General features: G+C 33.9%; 2 protein-coding genes across 2 annotated transcripts; both read right to left on the reverse strand.

Moving 5' to 3' along the window:
- Nucleotides 1-58: 58 nt before the first annotated feature.
- Nucleotides 59-2,319, reverse strand: LOC146996040 (heat shock protein 70 B2-like). Its single transcript, XM_085822747.1, has one exon. The coding sequence runs from the start codon at nucleotides 2,142-2,144 to the stop codon at nucleotides 228-230; it is 1,917 nt and encodes a 638-aa protein (XP_085678873.1). The 5' UTR covers nucleotides 2,145-2,319; the 3' UTR covers nucleotides 59-227.
- Nucleotides 2,320-14,386: 12,067 nt separating this feature from the next.
- On the reverse strand, nucleotides 14,387-16,642 carry LOC146996041 (heat shock protein 70 B2-like). Its single transcript, XM_085822748.1, has one exon. The coding sequence runs from the start codon at nucleotides 16,470-16,472 to the stop codon at nucleotides 14,556-14,558; it is 1,917 nt and encodes a 638-aa protein (XP_085678874.1). The 5' UTR covers nucleotides 16,473-16,642; the 3' UTR covers nucleotides 14,387-14,555.
- Nucleotides 16,643-19,262: the final 2,620 nt, after the last annotated feature.

Below are 19,262 nucleotides of genomic sequence, written 5' to 3' on the forward strand. Positions count from 1 at the left end.
AAAATATGTTTTATCAAAATACAGGGGAAAAAGAAGACACAAATGAAAACACACATAATAAAAAAATTAAATAACTTACTTTATTTTGTTCTTCTGGAATTAAATATCACAGATTTAAAATATAAAAAAATTCAATCATTTAATGATGCAAGTTAAATTTACTGGCGAGACATGATATATTTACATATATACATGGAATTTGAATGCTCTAATCAAAGTCCAAGATGCTAATCAACTTCTTCAATGGTAGGGCCAGTGCTGGTTCTGGGCCTAGGTTCCTGACTAGAACTGAAATTGTTTGCTTGATGCAATTTAGTCATGAGAGGAGACAATTCAGATTGCACTTCTTTCATTTTATGTTCTATTTCTTCCTTCTCTGCAAGTGTATTGTTATCTAACCACTGAATTACAGAATCGCAAGTCTGCTTAACTTTGGCTTTATCTGAGACAGACAGCTTATCGTCCGATGCAGAGTCAGCTGCTTGCTTTACGCTATACACGTAGCTTTCGAGGGCATTGCGTGAAGCTACTCTCTCTCTTTGCTCTGCATCTTCTTTTTCGTACTGCTTCGCTTCTTCCAGCATCCTCTCGATCTCCTCTTTCGACAGACGGCCTTTGTCGTTGGTGATGCGGATGCTCTGCGACTTTCCAGAGCTCTTCTCCATCGCAGAGACTTGGAGGATACCGTTCGCATCTAGGTCGAAGGTCACTTCAATCTGGGGAATGCCTCTTGGAGCAGGAGGTATTCCCGACAGCTGGAACCTCCCTAGCAAGTGATTGTCTTTTGTCATTGCCCTTTCTCCTTCATAAACCTGAATGTCTACACCTGGCTGATTATCAGAATAAGTTGTGAAAACTTGCGATGTCTTGCAGGGGATGCGGGAATTTCTCTCGATGATTTTGGTCATCACACCACCCGCCGTTTCGATGCCCAGCGACAAAGGAGCTACATCTACCAATAGGACATCTCTGATCTTCTCATCTGTGTTTCCTGTCAGAACGGCGGCTTGGACGGCTGCCCCATAGGCCACTGCTTCGTCTGGATTGATCGACATGCAAAGTTCCTTCCCATGGAAAAAGTCTCTCAGCATTTTCTGTATCTTGGGAATGCGTGTCGAACCGCCGACCAAGACAACGTCGTGGATGCTGCTCTTGTCTAACTTTGCATCTTTCAGGGCTCGCTCCACTGGCTCGAGGGTCGATCGGAAGAGGTCCATGCACAGCTCCTCAAATCTCGCTCTGGTTATTTTCGAATAAAAGTCTATCCCTTCGAATAGGGCATCTATTTCAATGCTAGCCTCCGTGCTGCTGGACAGTGTCCTCTTGGCTCTCTCACAAGCAGTTCGCAGCCTCCGAAGAGCTCTTGGACTGGAACGCAGGTCTTTGCGATGCTTGCGCTTGAACTCCTCCACAAAATATGTCACCATCCTATTATCAAAGTCCTCTCCTCCCAGGTGAGTGTCACCGGCTGTAGATCTCACCTCGAACAAGGAACCTTCATCGATTGTCAGGATCGACACATCAAATGTGCCACCTCCCAAGTCAAAGATTAGGACATTCTTTTCACCTCTCAGATTCTTGTCCAGACCATATGCCAGGGCAGCTGCTGTTGGTTCGTTGATGATTCTCAACACATTCAGTCCAGCAATTTTCCCGGCATCCTTTGTTGCTTGTCTCTGCGAATCATTGAAGTATGCAGGAACTGTGATTACAGCATCAGTAATTTTTTGCCCTAAGTACATCTCAGCAGTCTCTTTCATCTTAGTCAAGACCATGGCACTTATTTCTTCAGGATTAAAACACTTGCGCTCACCTTTGAACTCCACACAGATCTTTGGTTTGCCGCCTTCGTTTACTACCTTGAAGGGCCAATTTTTTAAATCTTGCTGGATTTTGGGATCATCAAACTTTCTGCCAATCAACCTCTTTGCATCGAAGATGGTGTTTTCGGGATTCAGAGCAACCTGAGATTTCGCTGGATCGCCGATCAGCCTCTCGGTCTCCGTAAAGGCGACATAACTAGGTGTTGTGCGATTGCCCTGGTCGTTGGCTATGATTTCCACGTTTCCGTGCTGGAAGACGCCGACGCAAGAGTACGTCGTCCCCAAGTCAATACCAATAGCTGGCGCTTTTCCACTCGGCATCTCAAATATTACTTTAACAGCAATAATAAATCACTGCAGAAAGTCACTGGTGGAAGAGAAACGCTTTCAGAAAACTTCACAAAAGATTCGCAGGTAATGCAAAATCGCAGCACTTCGAAAAGTCACTTTGTTTGTTTACAACTCTAACGGCCGCCATCACGTGGCTCATATTTATACTTTCGTAGCGGCTTCCGGAAGTGTCGCGAACATTCCCCGGCAGTGACATCAGAGCGATTGTTCTGCCACCTTCCAGATCATCCGGAAATTTCTCGAAGAATCGCTCGTGGTGCCCTCTAGAGGATTCCAGCAGAAGTAAAAGTAAACATTATAACTTTCATTTAACAAATCTCTTTCAGGGAACATTTAAGGATAAACTAACTTTAAATCGCACAATTTTCGTTAATAGTCATCTTGTCGTAAGCTCGTTTCTTGAAACATTAGAATACGCTGCTGAAAGCAACGTTCGAAATTATCATCTGCATTAGAAATCTCAAATCTCAATGTAAAAAAAAAAAAAAAAACGACGACGAATATTGAGATGTCAATGAAATTCACCAAAGAATTTTAAATTTAAATTATCTCCACAGCTGAAAATTTAAATCTCCGTTCTCGAAAACGTCCTTCGTACGCAGACAAGTCACATAAAGTCACTCATTTCACATCTAGACAGACAAGTCGTTCTTAAAAAAATCTTATCCTCAGTAAAAAATTCTGTGTTGAACTAAATACGAAAGGAAAAGTGTACCGATTGCCAAAACCTTTCACAGTATGGTCAAATACTGTCAAAAGAATCCGTTTTCTCTCTCTTCAGTTCAACACCAATAACTTTAAATTTCAGAAGTCATTAAACAGCAAAAAATGAATACCGTTTAAATGTAAAATGTTGTTAAAGAATGTCACGAAATCGGAAAGCATTAATGAAATGCGCACCTATAAAACAACACCTTAGAAGGAACATAAACTAACGGGAAACAAATATGAGCAAGAATTATTAATGATTCAAGTAAGAGTCTTAGCAAATATTGAAGACATAAAACTTAGATATATTTATGCAGTCTTTTTCCTACAGCCGAAAAATTAGAACGCCTACGTGAGTTCTAAGTAGTTTAAATTCACGTCAAATAATTATATAGCACTTTTTTTCTTTTTTTTCCCCCGAGAAGCATTCATTATATCATTATATGCTATTTTCTTGTTTAAGCAGAAAATTCAATTTGTCTGTGAGTTACTCCCAAATTTATAACAGAAATTGATGTAATACTGCAGATGAATAATAAGTTGGTCTTTTAAAATGTCATATCCGGTTACAGAATTATTATTTGTCTCATTACACACTTGACAATACAACGGATTTTAAGAATTGTGTCGTAACCTCTCAGTCACGTATAATCAGTAAGAAAAACATAAATTTTGTGTGAAAAGCCTGCATACATTCTGCAAAAGGATAAAAGTTAAAAATATATGTCAAGGTTATGCAAAGGAAGCCTCTTTCTCAATTTTCCCATCACATCATGAATTAATTCTGCAAAAACTCTTGGGAATAATCCCTTTACAGTCTCAACTGTACATCTGATTCCTAATAGGCATGAAATCACTCCTTCTTAAATTGAACTACAAAGAAAGGTTTTCTTCATGTCAGGTATAGTTGCAGACAATGCAACAACTGTGAGTTCTGAAAGTACAATAGTATATCTCATACAGTTTAGCTAACAACTGTATTTCTATGGGGAATTAGAAATAAATCCCAACTTTGTCATATTTCTAACAGACATAGATGAAATTAATCTGCAAGAATATTATAAATGTATTAAATTCTAGAATAAATCAGGAGAAGATATTGCATTTAATAATTTGGTTTAAGAGTAAGAAAAGTGAAATTCATTTCAATTTGCAAATCACAGAGAGCTTCATGTTGTAATTTTAGCTCATGCAAAAACATACAAGTAGATTCAAAATTGTTGCTCCAACAGTGGTTAAAATAATAAGTTAAATTTTTATTTAACAGAATGACATATCTGTTAATTTATAAATTATGGAACTGGATAAAGTATAAAGAGATAACAAAATACAAGCTTTAAGAAAGAAACCTGACTATAGGATTTTTTATATTTCTTCAAATTATTCTGGTAATAAATATATTCAAATTTATATACTCTTAATGTTTTTATTTAATTGGCCCAATTCGAAAAATATGAAAATCAAAAGTCACCAAAAAGTAGCAAAATTAATGTCATAAAATGTGCTTGAAAAATTTAAAAGTTCGATCAGTAACAAAGAGATACATTTTAAAAGTTTACAAATATTGGAAAATTGAACAAAACATTTTTGCAACATATGAGAGGCTAATAAATGTAGCAAAAGCTACACGTAAAACAAAAAATTAAACAAACGAAAGTTATTAAATAGAAAATAAATATTTCTCTGCATACTAAAATTTTTACTTAGAAATAACAAAATTCTGTAGTGACTGGCTGCTGTGTTTAACACCAAATCACTAAACAAATGATATATACATATTTCATTATACAAAATCAATTTCCACGATATATTAGGAAACTTTTTTCTTTTTTTTTTTCAAGTTTATATCAAACGTATATATCTTCATGGGACAAGTGACCTTCTAAGGATAGAAAATTAGACTATGATGGCACAAATACCAACAACTACTAAATTGCAAAAATGTATACCAAAGTAAAAGGTATTAAAATAGTGCACTGTACTGTTAAAGTAGAAAATCTAGTGATACAACTGGCATTAAGAAATTATACAAGATACTGAGCATAATTAAAGTCAAACTTTAAAATATTGAAAACAGAAATTTATTATGGCTAATGGTAACAAAATTTCTTCTCAGTGACAACATATTAAAACTTTACTCAACTGATTAAAAAGATCTTTTTTTTAGATACTTATTAGATATATTTAGATAGAAGCCACTAGAACTCACTTTAACTGTGAGAAAGAATTAGTCTGAATGTATTCTAATAAACTCAAAGCGAAAATAAAATTATGATTCAAATTGAAGAAAAGAACGGTGAAAGCATTTAAAATTGAAAACTTCAATTAAAATATCACGTATTCCAAAATGCTCACTCTTGGAATCAAAACTGTCCATTTAAGAGGAGAAACACAAAGGCTTCCCTTGAGGTAAGGAAATGTAGTTTGAGTATTTTGTTTAAGGCATTTTATACTGGAAACAAAGATATGGAGGTACTTCATGGTATTCCACAATTTTTTTTTAAAGTCTCGAATTATTAACTAAGACTTGTAAGCTTAGTTAATAATTACACACAAAAGCTATCTGTATGATAAAATTGTGGAACAACTCTATAACTCAACCACAACTCCAAGACATCAGTAAACAAAGCTAATATTATACTTGAATACTATACTTGAATGATTTTGTATACTAACCTCTTTATGTTCTTTGATGTCATTTAATAATTAAGCAAGCATTAGGAATACTTCTGGCTTGTATTTTGAGGGGAAAAATATCTAAAATTTATACTAAGTTTCTAGTTATTTCCTCCGGAAAGGGAAGGGCAAGCTAGGAAAGAACCTAAAATTCTTTTCACGGAGCATTCATTATGTTAATTTTAATTCATTTATACTTAACTCTGCTAGATTATTATGTAAAATTACATCATTTTTAAAACTAAAAATGTGCATAACAAATAGAACACACTATAAATCCATGGTGCGACATACATTATAGCCGAGTGGAAAATGTTACAGATTCTTATTCAAGATTTTAAAATTGCACCATTTGCAGCAGAATGATTCTTACTCTTAAAACATGTGCTGCCTTATTTGATGGTTAATGTGAATATAGCACAGACTAGAATGGCTATCTGCCTAAATAGACAAATCACTTCATGAAAGAATTTTCATAGGAAACTGGCTTGTATTTATTTAAATTACATATACTACATTAATATAGCACTACTATTTGCTCTATTTTGCATTTAAAGGAGGGCGTAGGTTTGAATTTTAGAGAACGAATACACTGTCTTTGTGGCATAGAAGAACTTTAAAATACTGTACAGTAGAAACATTAGTGGTAGGAAAAGCCAGGTGGGATATCCTCAGATTCACCCCTCCTGGAGATGCACAGTGAGAACTAAGATAGAGAGGAATCAATTCATGTTGTCCCCTGGCAAAAGGACTGGTACCTGTGGTTGGGAAACAATGGACATAGAAATAAGTTTTTTTAAATAACTGTCATATACACATGAAAGTTCACATGCATGTATATTTTAAAATAAGGAAATACAATACGTTTCACTTCTTTTCTAAGGGAGTTGCAATAGGTGTTTTTTCAAACATAAATTTTTGGCTGTAATTTTGCTGTTCATTTGACCTGGGTTCATTGCAAGGTGAACGAGCTGACTGCATGAGCGTTTGCATAGTTTCTCTTATGTAACGTGGACATCAGCCAGTTTCACTTAAAAACACTTTCAAGAAGGTGTCCCTTCCCCTAAGTAAATAACCCTTGTATGCTTTACTCTAATGAAACAAACCAAACCAATCAAATAAGAATTTCCTTAAAAAAAATTAAAATGCTCCTTGTGACATACCTTTTTAAAAAATTACCCTTCAGTATTATTGAAAAAGAGCATTATGGAGAAATCTTACTATAAGAGTTTTTATAAACTTAACAAACTCCAATTTTAAAACGCATACTAGATTTTAATTACACAGAGGATAATAACTATCTATCACAAATCTTGCATTTAAAAAACCTGTTAAAACACATGATGCATTCAAAGAAGTAAAAAATCAGGCAAAATACATTTTGGTGGTAAGGGGAGAAACATTTAAAATACAATCTTATTCTAATCATTCCTTTCCTAAGAAAGGATTTTTTATTTAATCTCAGTTTCTGTAAAGGTATTATAATAGACATAGATGACATGAAATTAAGAACATTCATTCATAAGCGTAAATGTTTGCTGAAATTTGCCACTGTCGAGTCTGTGCACAAGGCCTAATCTTCTGACATTTTCAATGTCGGACATGATAAATTTTGTGGGGCCGACCTTGCTGCAGGTTGAAATCAAGATGGTTAGAAATAAAAGCAGCAGTAACACGAGAAACTGAAATATGTAATCTGCTAACCTAATACACCAGATTATTTTCTTTTTTAATTTCTTGGGGGATCAAAATCATCAATCCTTATCATATTTCCTCATACATGTCTGAGTTGATATCAGTTTTCCGTAAGATATTTAAAGAGTAAAAAGTAGTTAAAAAAGAAACAAATTGTTCTCATTATGCAAGAAATCAAATTTCGACTTTTCTCAGTTAAAAAATATAAGTATTGCTGATTTATAATTAGATCAGTTATTAATTTGAATACATTGTCTACGTAGTCGATTTTCTCCTTCAAAATTCATTTCTACCTATTTTAAATTGTACCTTATAATTACAGCAGGTAAAACACAAGTTACATTACATCGGAAGATAAAAAAGAAAACTGAAGATGAATTTTAAGCCATTTTCTAATGCAACATTTAAAATTACATTAGCAGCAGTGAAAGTTTTCAAAGCGAATTTTGTTGAAGACGAATGCACTCAGAATAAAGCAGAATTATAACAGTATAAGATAAAACAGAGAAAAGCTGAAAAGGAGAAGAGATTAAAAAAACTGTCCTTTACATGCCAGAATGTTTACGATGTAATGATCATTTTTTTTTGCACCAGGAGCATAATAAAATGAGGAAAACTGAAAAAGGGACAGGAGAATGAGATCATTTTTTTTTTTTCTGATAATTTTAAATTATTATCCCATTATCAGAAAAGGTGCATTGGTTTTCTATAATAGAAACCAGAAAGGAATAAATATTCACAAATCACCAAAAAATAATGGAAGAAAACTTGCACAGAATTTGAACTGATTTAATAGTTGGCAAAGGCAGGGATATTGTGTATGCTAAACTAAGTACAATTAGAAACTGTGTGGTTCTATTAATTTTCAAAATTATTTACATTAAATTAACTTAAACCTTTCCTTTTATCTAAAAAGAGAAAAACGTATAGTTATTAAATTTGCTTCTCCATTAAAAGCATCACTGAAAGCAGCCTGTCTTGAAATAAGGGTGTTTGATTTGCAAATAAAAGTATTCTGCAAGTATGACACAGCCTGTAGATCAAATTATGAGATGGCCAGAAATCTTAATTTCAGAAATTTTAGATATGAAACAACCATCAAATAGCCAAATTAAGAAATTTCCCAAAATAGTTTACTACTGACCAACATGAATATTTTATTTTGATAATCACAAGAATTTCTTCCGTGTTTAATGTTTCATCTACTTCACCAACTAACTGATATCAAGAGTTGCATACAAAAAGATTAGACTGCCCTTTTTATCATATCACAAAAGTCCTTTCCAAACACTAAGATAAATACAGACCCCTTTTTCTCATAGGCACAATGAGAAATTATGCATGCAACAGCTAAAATTATTCCATTTCAGATTTTGTATATTTATGTAGATCCATTATCAGTTTTAAACCTTAGTTAGAATGTAAGAGATTACTTTTTCATTTGACAAAATTAAGTTGTGAAATATTCAAACACACTTTGGATGAAATTATAATATGTTATTCAATGACGTGAAGATACATATTAGGAAAACAGAAACTTCTGCACGAGTTTTCATCACAGCATCAGTAAGTGTAGTGATTCCAAATAGCAAAACATAGTGTCTATTAATAGGGAAGCTATGGATAAAATTTTATTAACGTGAGTTACATATCAATGACATTTTAAAATACATCTCTAGCAATTTGAAAACATAAAATAATAAAGACATAATGTAATCACATCCCATTTTTATAGGAATTCCCTATATTCAAAATGCAAATGATTATTTCTACTTTAAGCAAAAATGTTGGCATAAGTTTCACATAGATTCGGAGCAAAATTCTATTGATTTCAATGGCAGTCAGACCTATGTCAATCTTAAAGTATTAGCACCTCTCGTAGAAATAACCTTTCAAAAAGATCATAATTCTTAGCACAACAACAAATATTAATAGTCTGTAAAATAAGCATTCTCTTCCTGACCAAGAGGAGCAAACATTTTACATGCAAACAAACTTAAAAACTATAAAATATTTCACTTGGAATTTATAATTAAATTCATAATCTATCACTCTGAAATTATTTCAGTTGAAAATAATAATTTATAACTTCTTATTGGAGCCAAGCTAATTTATTTCTGTTTGGGATGCTTTTCCCACAGACCATCATAATTTCTTGCTTCGGTATCATGTATGCATTTGATTTCAAATCGGTATATACATACTATGTTTCATTAACATTTTAACATTTTTAGTCTTTGTAAATCAAAAGGCTTCTTTTATTAGGATTCTGATGGTAAAAGGATACAGAAAGCAAAGTCATTATGAATATGTCCAAAGTAAAGTGAGTTGGTGGGAAAGCACCAATGCAGTACAACTGACTAAAAGATTTTAAACAAAATACAGTCAAAAGTCGTTAATTCGGACACCCATAATTCGGAATGATCTATAATCCGGACCACAAAACTAAAAACTTTCTGGGCATGCGCCGCGTTGACACATGCGCATAAGACCTTTTACGACTGCGCATATGAGTGTGCGGAAGTGCAGAATATGTTTTCGTGTGCGCGTTTTATGTATAATAGACGTATAAGCTAAAATTATCTAATTATCTATTTCAGTTAATGTTGATGATTGCGTTGTTCCTTAATTTTCGAATTGGATCCGGCTTATTATTTTTTGCAGACTGTAAGAGCAATTTTATAAAAGTAAGCTTGAACTTTCGATTATATCAAATAGAATTTCCGATATATATTTGTCAATATGTAAAGGATCTAAAGCGAAAGTATGTTTTGAAATCCGAAATCTTTTTATCAATTTCACGCTGCTCGGCAGGGGGAACGCCGCGGCGGGCGCGTAATGAATTGGAAGTTGATTTGTCAGCACTATCCTTATCTTCAGCGCAGATGTTTTTATTTTATTTGGCTTATAATTCCTTACCAAATGTAGTATTTCATCTCGATATGCTCCGTCTTTGATATGATTTAAAACAAGTTCCTCGTCATTATAATTCGCTTCCGATAGCGAAGAAAAGTAACAGAGATTATTGAAAACGAAAAAATTTCGATTGACGAATTAGTCGGTGTTCTTGACACAGCAATTATAGGACTTGAACTGCGGAACTTTGTAACTGAACAAGAAATTATGTCTGTTTAATAGAATTAAAGAGAAAGTATTATCACATGAAACGAAGCAAAACTTAAACAACTTACATTGAAAGAAATGTTTAACAAAGTAAACAAATAAATATTAAGCTTTTTCTTTTTGCAAATTTTGATACCCTTTAGATCATAATTGTTCTTTATTTCAATAAATTACGGTTTCATATTTTTAATTTTAGAATTTCTGCATGCCATCTTATGAGATTTCAACTGATGATCTATAATCCGGAAAAATCGATAATCCGGAAACGCCAAAGTCCCGACGAGTCCGGAGTAACGACTTTTGACTGTAATAATGTACGAAAAGCAGTAAATAAACAACAAGAAAGGATATTTTTTTGACATGTATTACTCTAAATTTGGCTCCAGTCGAGAGAGTTTCGAATAGACTGATAATTTCAAATATGGGTTCGGTACAGAATGAGAGTGAGCACTTTATGGATTTCTTTGGCATATTTCGTTAAATACCTCGAAGCAGAATGAAACAAAATAAATGAGAAACCAAAGAATATTGAAATGAAGTTTTTATTAAATGTTCATTTTTCATTTTCCAGCCAAGAACATATACATTACAAACAGAAATATGAAGTCACGGAACTACATTGCTCCAAGGTGAAGATGACAGTGAGAGAACCATTCTCGAAAGGTATGTGAATGCTTCTACAATTTAGACTGCCAGCAGTAAAACGAATCATTCAAATTTTTGAATCCTGTTAACTGGGTAAGGTATGTGGAGTTTTTGGGATGAGCTCCCTTGCCCAGCATTCTAATGAAGTTAGGTCATTTTGTTTTACCATATTCAACAAACCAGTTCTAAATTCTAAAGAACAAAAAGCAATTCAATAAGAAGAAGAAGGTAAAGAAATCTGAAATGAAGCAATGGTTCTCGACCGTTTTCGCCCCCATGCACTTCTTTCACCAGTGCTAGACATTCATATCCCTTTTTCCAAAACACCTAACTACAAATGCATTTCATTAAATTTAGAGTATATTTTATTCTGTTTTAAAACAAAAAAGGTACAGAAAAATGTTTATAAATACTGAACTTGAACAAACGTAGTTTTTTATAATCACAAACTAAAATCAAATGCTTAATAGTTATATAAAAGGCTGATTGCATTCCTTCCTGAAACTAACAAATTCTCTCCCCCCTTCCTGAGAGACTAGCTGAATATGTTAAAAAAAAATTAAGCTTCAATCTGTGGAACAGAAACATAGCTAATTAAATATTTAAAATGTTCTCCCTATATTTGTGATAGCTGAGTTTTAAAACATTACTTTGAATTTAAAATAGTACTTTCAAGATGCTTTGGAAAAAATGAATCTACTCCTTTATATTATACAAATATGAATACATACAGTTCCAGTATCCTACTTTATAGGATGCCAAAAAGCTTTCAGTGCTACGAAATCATTACACACAAAACGACACTTGACTAGTGCAACAGTCTCACATTTAGATGAATGCTATAGGAAAACAAAATTATCTGCAACTGCGGATAGTTGTCTTGAGTGAGTCCATTATTTAATCGTGTATGATTACAAGCTTATATAGTGAACAGAGAGAAACACTGTTTCGAGGGCATGTTAGGAAAAGGAACGGAAATGTAACTGTTAAGTATGAAGTATATTTACCGGAGACCACACGACTAGTAACAAATGTTGCTAGGCTATTTAAAGGATGAAGACAAAATTCACTTGAAAGAAGTATGTGGCATATGAATGGAAATGCAACAGTAAATAAGAATTAAATATATTTCACATAGTAATTCACGTGTAACAGAGTTCACCAGTGAAAAAAAAAAGAAAATAAAGGTGCAATGGAAGTACCACATAAAACACTTGTTGAAGTATAGGAAACTTTAAATTGTGGAAAATTGCATGCTACTGAAAAAAAGAAAAATTCCAGTATAATGGGGAAATCAGATTTGCTTCATATAATCGCAGCACTTCAACTTCAGAATCATACAAAGTAATAATATAAATTCATGTTCGAACTCGACATATCTTTTGATCACGAAGTTGAAAGTTAATTCATTTTTACATTTTACACTACAAGCAAAATTTAATAAACAGGCTATCCTTTTTTAAAACGGAAAGTTTAATTAACACATGCGAATATTATTCACACATAGAAAATCTTAAGATTTATGAATAAAAGTAGATATATTTTACAGATTTTGAAAGAGTAGTTTCCATGAAACCAAGTGAATTTGGAAATAAGCATCTCACTCAGTCCAAAAGCTAACTACAGATAATTGTTTTTCTTTATCATCGGTGAATAGAAACATTACTCATATCTGCATTTTATGCTCCTGTTTATTTCTTCATTTATATTTCTATTGCTTTTGTTTCTATTAATGTTTGAATAATAAGTTACACATTGTATAAGAGCAAATAATCATATAATTTTATTTAAACACTAAACAAAGTAAATTCCATTCCAAAACATTCTACATCATTTATTAAACTTAATACTTCGAACTCAAAGACACAATTTAAGATAAGATTTGTACTTCGTTTAGTAAAAATATTGTGCAATACGTGCCCCACCTTTCAACACCAAATAATAACAGGATTATTTTTAAAAGAAACATGCATCAAAAACAATCAGACACATTCAAACTTCAAAACATCTACCGTATAATAGCTGGAAAAGTTTGGGAAATTTTACATTTAATAAGACTTGCAAAAGTAAGATTCCTTTCACTTCATTAATTTTTCCTTCACTTCAAGATCAACGAATTGCATTTTAGAAAATATTTCACCTTAATTTTACAGAATTAAAACACATCTGTATATCCAAACATGCAATTTTGAAATGTGTAATTAAACTGCTTTTAGAAGTGGCATGCTGGTCTTGTTTCCGTTTCTGACAATCCACATAATAATAATAAAAAGAAATAGACATTTTCGTCCTCTAGATCGAAGAAATTACTCCAAACAGAAAATCATTTTTTTCTTGGAACAGAAAAATGGGAATAGTATACATAACAAAATTCCTTTCTGAAAGATTTCCATGGCCAGTTATTCAAAATCAAATTTATTACAATTTTACTCCTGAACACCATTCAAATTAAATGCACCTGAGGAAGACAACTTTAGAAGCATAACCAATGGTACAATGTACCAGTGTGCTAATAAAACACATTCAAATCTAGAAAGTTCCCATGCATCAAACTACCAGTAAGACTAAATTTTAAAAGTACCGAACATTTACTGAAATTACCACTTTACACAATTAATTACTGTAATTTGTCGCATTGAACTTCTAAAATGCACACGGGCTGCAAACAGTTCCGACTCATGGAAATTTTATTCATGTGAAAAGTCCAGCCACCCAATACTACTAACAGATGAAAATCTCAAATGCAAAAACATGTCTAGTCATTTTCACTATGAAGAAAAATAAAATCTCAGACATTTAACGTACACATGGATCTTACAATTTAGAAAACTTACGCAGTCCTGTGGAGTAGAACCACATATTGCTCAATTGACTGTACTTACCCACTCATATGAATATTCTCTCTCTTGCTGCTGGAGTCTACGCAGTAAACATTTGCACAATGTATTCAAACCCTGCTTGAAACATATTTGAAAAATTTTCAACGTGTAACATTTTCTTGTTGTGAAACACATTTTTTTTTTTTTTTTTTTTTACATTTGTAAGCAGAAGAATTGGATATGGTTTAATGTCTGTTATTTGAATACCATCAGCTCACTGCATCGTAAATTTCAAGTTTTCTTACAGCTGTATGTTTACGGAAACCGAACTTCGTAAAAACTTCTCATTATGCACAATACAATTAATAATCTGTAGCTTTAAATAAGTGATTCTGAGTAATTTGTTGAAGAGTTGCAAAATATTTATTATGCTGTGCATGATTGCAGATTTACTTGTAAAATTACAAAGTACTTTACATCTGCATGAAAATATGTTTTATCAAAATACAGGGGAAAAAGAAGACACAAATGAAAACACACACATAATAAAAAAATTAAATAACTTACTTTATTTTGTTCTTCTGGAATTAAATATCACAGATTTAAAATATAAAAAAATTCAATCATTTAATGATGCAAGTTAAATTTACTGGCGAGACATGATATATTTACATATATACATGGAATTTGAATGCTCTAATCAAAGTCCAAGATGCTAATCAACTTCTTCAATGGTAGGGCCAGTGCTGGTTCTGGGCCTAGGTTCCTGACTAGAACTGAAATTGTTTGCTTGATGCAATTTAGTCATGAGAGGAGACAATTCAGATTGCACTTCTTTCATTTTATGTTCTATTTCTTCCTTCTCTGCAAGTGTATTGTTATCTAACCACTGAATTACAGAATCGCAAGTCTGCTTAACTTTGGCTTTATCTGAGACAGACAGCTTATCGTCCGATGCAGAGTCAGCTGCTTGCTTTACGCTATACACGTAGCTTTCGAGGGCATTGCGTGAAGCTACTCTCTCTCTTTGCTCTGCATCTTCTTTTTCGTACTGCTTCGCTTCTTCCAGCATCCTCTCGATCTCCTCTTTCGACAGACGGCCTTTGTCGTTGGTGATGCGGATGCTCTGCGACTTTCCAGAGCTCTTCTCCATCGCAGAGACTTGGAGGATACCGTTCGCATCTAGGTCGAAGGTCACTTCAATCTGGGGAATGCCTCTTGGAGCAGGAGGTATTCCCGACAGCTGGAACCTCCCTAGCAAGTGATTGTCTTTTGTCATTGCCCTTTCTCCTTCATAAACCTGAATGTCTACACCTGGCTGATTATCAGAATAAGTTGTGAAAACTTGCGATGTCTTGCAGGGGATGCGGGAATTTCTCTCGATGATTTTGGTCATCACACCACCCGCCGTTTCGATGCCCAGCGACAAAGGAGCTACATCTACCAATAGGACATCTCTGATCTTCTCATCTGTGTTTCCTGTCAGAACGGCGGCTTGGACGGCTGCCCCATAGGCCACTGCTTCGTCTGGATTGATCGACATGCAAAGTTCCTTCCCATGGAAAAAGTCTCTCAGCATTTTCTGTATCTTGGGAATGCGTGTCGAACCGCCGACCAAGACAACGTCGTGGATGCTGCTCTTGTCTAACTTTGCATCTTTCAGGGCTCGCTCCACTGGCTCGAGGGTCGATCGGAAGAGGTCCATGCACAGCTCCTCAAATCTCGCTCTGGTTATTTTCGAATAAAAGTCTATCCCTTCGAATAGGGCATCTATTTCAATGCTAGCCTCCGTGCTGCTGGACAGTGTCCTCTTGGCTCTCTCACAAGCAGTTCGCAGCCTCCGAAGAGCTCTTGGACTGGAACGCAGGTCTTTGCGATGCTTGCGCTTGAACTCCTCCACAAAATATGTCACCATCCTATTATCAAAGTCCTCTCCTCCCAGGTGAGTGTCACCGGCTGTAGATCTCACCTCGAACAAGGAACCTTCATCGATTGTCAGGATCGACACATCAAATGTGCCACCTCCCAAGTCAAAGATTAGGACATTCTTTTCACCTCTCAGATTCTTGTCCAGACCATATGCCAGGGCAGCTGCTGTTGGTTCGTTGATGATTCTCAACACATTCAGTCCAGCAATTTTCCCGGCATCCTTTGTTGCTTGTCTCTGCGAATCATTGAAGTATGCAGGAACTGTGATTACAGCATCAGTAATTTTTTGCCCTAAGTACATCTCAGCAGTCTCTTTCATCTTAGTCAAGACCATGGCACTTATTTCTTCAGGATTAAAACACTTGCGCTCACCTTTGAACTCCACACAGATCTTTGGTTTGCCGCCTTCGTTTACTACCTTGAAGGGCCAATTTTTTAAATCTTGCTGGATTTTGGGATCATCAAACTTTCTGCCAATCAACCTCTTTGCATCGAAGATGGTGTTTTCGGGATTCAGAGCAACCTGAGATTTCGCTGGATCGCCGATCAGCCTCTCGGTCTCCGTAAAGGCGACATAACTAGGTGTTGTGCGATTGCCCTGGTCGTTGGCTATGATTTCCACGTTTCCGTGCTGGAAGACGCCGACGCAAGAGTACGTCGTCCCCAAGTCAATACCAATAGCTGGCGCTTTTCCACTCGGCATCTCAAATATTACTTTAACAGCAATAATAAATCACTGCAGAAAGTCACTGGTGGAAGAGAAACGCTTTCAGAAAACTTCACAAAAGATTCGCAGGTAATGCAAAATCGCAGCACTTCGAAAAGTCACTTTGTTTGTTTACAACTCTAACGGCCGCCATCACGTGGCTCATATTTATACTTTCGTAGCGGCTTCCGGAAGTGTCGCGAACATTCCCCGGCAGTGACATCAAAGCGATTGTTCTGCCACCTTCCAGATCATCCGGAAATTTCTCGAAGAATCGCTCGTGGTGCCCTCTAGAGGATTCCAGCAGAAGTAAAAGTAAACATTATAACTTTCATTTAACAAATCTCTTTCAGGGAACATTTAAGGATAAACTAACTTTAAATCGCACAATTTTCGTTAATAGTCATCTTGTCGTAAGCTCGTTTCTTGAAACATTAGAATACGCTGCTGAAAGCAACGTTCGAAATTATCATCTGCATTAGAAATCTCAAATCTCAATGTAAAAAAAAAAAAAAAAAACGACGACGAATATTGAGATGTCAATGAAATTCACCAAAGAATTTTAAATTTAAATTATCTCCACAGCTGAAAATTTAAATCTCCGTTCTCGAAAACGTCCTTCGTACGCAGACAAGTCACATAAAGTCACTCATTTCACATCTAGACAGACAAGTCGTTCTTAAAAAAATCTTATCCTCAGTAAAAAATTCTGTGTTGAACTAAATACGAAAGGAAAAGTGTACCGATTGCCAAAACCTTTCACAGTATGGTCAAATACTGTCAAAAGAATCCGTTTTCTCTCTCTTCAGTTCAACACCAATAACTTTAAATTTCAGAAGTCATTAAACAGCAAAAAATGAATACCGTTTAAATGTAAAATGTTGTTAAAGAATGTCACGAAATCGGAAAGCATTAATGAAATGCGCACCTATAAAACAACACCTTAGAAGGAACATAAACTAACGGGAAACAAATATGAGCAAGTATTATTAATGATTCAAGTAAGAGTCTTAGCAAATATTGAAGACATAAAACTTAGATATATTTATGCAGTCTTTTTCCTACAGCCGAAAAATTAGAATGCCTACGTGAGTTCTAAGTAGTTTAAATTCACGTCAAATAATTATATAGCACTTTTTTTCTTTTTTTTCCCCCGAGAAGCATTCATTATATCATTATATGCTATTTTCTTGTTTAAGCAGAAAATTCAATTTGTCTGTGAGTTACTCCCAAATTTATAACAGAAATTGATGTAATACTGCAGATGAATAATAAGTTGGTCTTTTAAAATGTCATATCCGGTTACAGAATTATTATTTGTCTCATTACACACTTGACAATACAACGGATTTTAAGAATTGTGTCGTAACCTCTCAGTCACGTATAATCAGTAAGAAAAACATAAATTTTGTGTGAAAAGCCTGCATACATTCTGCAAAAGGATAAAAGTTAAAAATATATGTCAAGGTTATGCAAAGGAAGCCTCTTTCTCAATTTTCCCATCACATCATGAATTAATTCTGCAAAAACTCTTGGGAATAATCCCTTTACAGTCTCAACTGTACATCTGATTCCTAATAGGCATGAAATCACTCCTTCTTAAATTGAACTACAAAGAAAGGTTTTCTTCATGTCAGGTATAGTTGCAGACAATGCAACAACTGTGAGTTCTGAAAGTACAATAGTATATCTCATACAGTTTAGCTAACAACTGTATTTCTATGGGGAATTAGAAATAAATCCCAACTTTGTCATATTTCTAACAGACATAGATGAAATTAATCTGCAAGAATATTATAAATGTATTAAATTCTAGAATAAATCAGGAGAAGATATTGCATTTAATAATTTGGTTTAAGAGTAAGAAAAGTGAAATTCATTTCAATTTGCAAATCACAGAGAGCTTCATGTTGTAATTTTAGCTCATGCAAAAACATACAAGTAGATTCAAAATTGTTGCTCCAACAGTGGTTAAAATAATAAGTTAAATTTTTATTTAACAGAATGACATATCTGTTAATTTATAAATTATGGAACTGGATAAAGTATAAAGAGATAACAAAATACAAGCTTTAAGAAAGAAACCTGACTATAGGATTTTTTATATTTCTTCAAATTATTCTGGTAATAAATATATTCAAATTTATATACTCTTAATGTTTTTATTTAATTGGCCCAATTCGAAAAATATGAAAATCAAAAGTCACCAAAAAGTAGCAAAATTAATGTCATAAAATGTGCTTGAAAAATTTAAAAGTTCGATCAGTAACAAAGAGATACATTTTAAAAGTTTACAAATATTGGAAAATTGAACAAAACATTTTTGCAACATATGAGAGGCTAATAAATGTAGCAAAAGCTACACGTAAAACAAAAAATTAAACAAACGAAAGTTATTAAATAGAAAATAAATATTTCTCTGCATACTAAAATTTTTACTTAGAAATAACAAAATTCTGTAGTGACTGGCTGCTGTGTTTAACACCAAATCACTAAACAAATGATATATACATATTTCATTATACAAAATCAATTTCCACGATATATTAGGAAACTTTTTTCTTTTTTTTTTTCAAGTTTATATCAAACGTATATATCTTCATGGGACAAGTGACCTTCTAAGGATAGAAAATTAGACTATGATGGCACAAATACCAACAACTACTAAATTGCAAAAATGTATACCAAAGTAAAAGGTATTAAAATAGTGCACTGTACTGTTAAAGTAGAAAATCTAGTGATACAACTGGCATTAAGAAATTATACAAGATACTGAGCATAATTAAA

The sequence above is a fragment of the Stegodyphus dumicola genome, chromosome 8 (assembly GCF_044657685.1).
Source record: "Stegodyphus dumicola isolate Sdum_Otavi_A_Nest chromosome 8, ASM4465768v1".
NCBI classification, from domain to species: domain Eukaryota; kingdom Metazoa; phylum Arthropoda; class Arachnida; order Araneae; family Eresidae; genus Stegodyphus; species Stegodyphus dumicola.

What these genes read in the sequence shown, in the direction of transcription:
- LOC146996040 (XM_085822747.1), bottom strand. Translation starts at nt 2,144, where the DNA reads ATGCCGAGTGGAAAAGCGCCAGCTATTGGTATTGACTTGGGGACGACG.
- LOC146996041 (XM_085822748.1), bottom strand. Translation starts at nt 16,472, where the DNA reads ATGCCGAGTGGAAAAGCGCCAGCTATTGGTATTGACTTGGGGACGACG.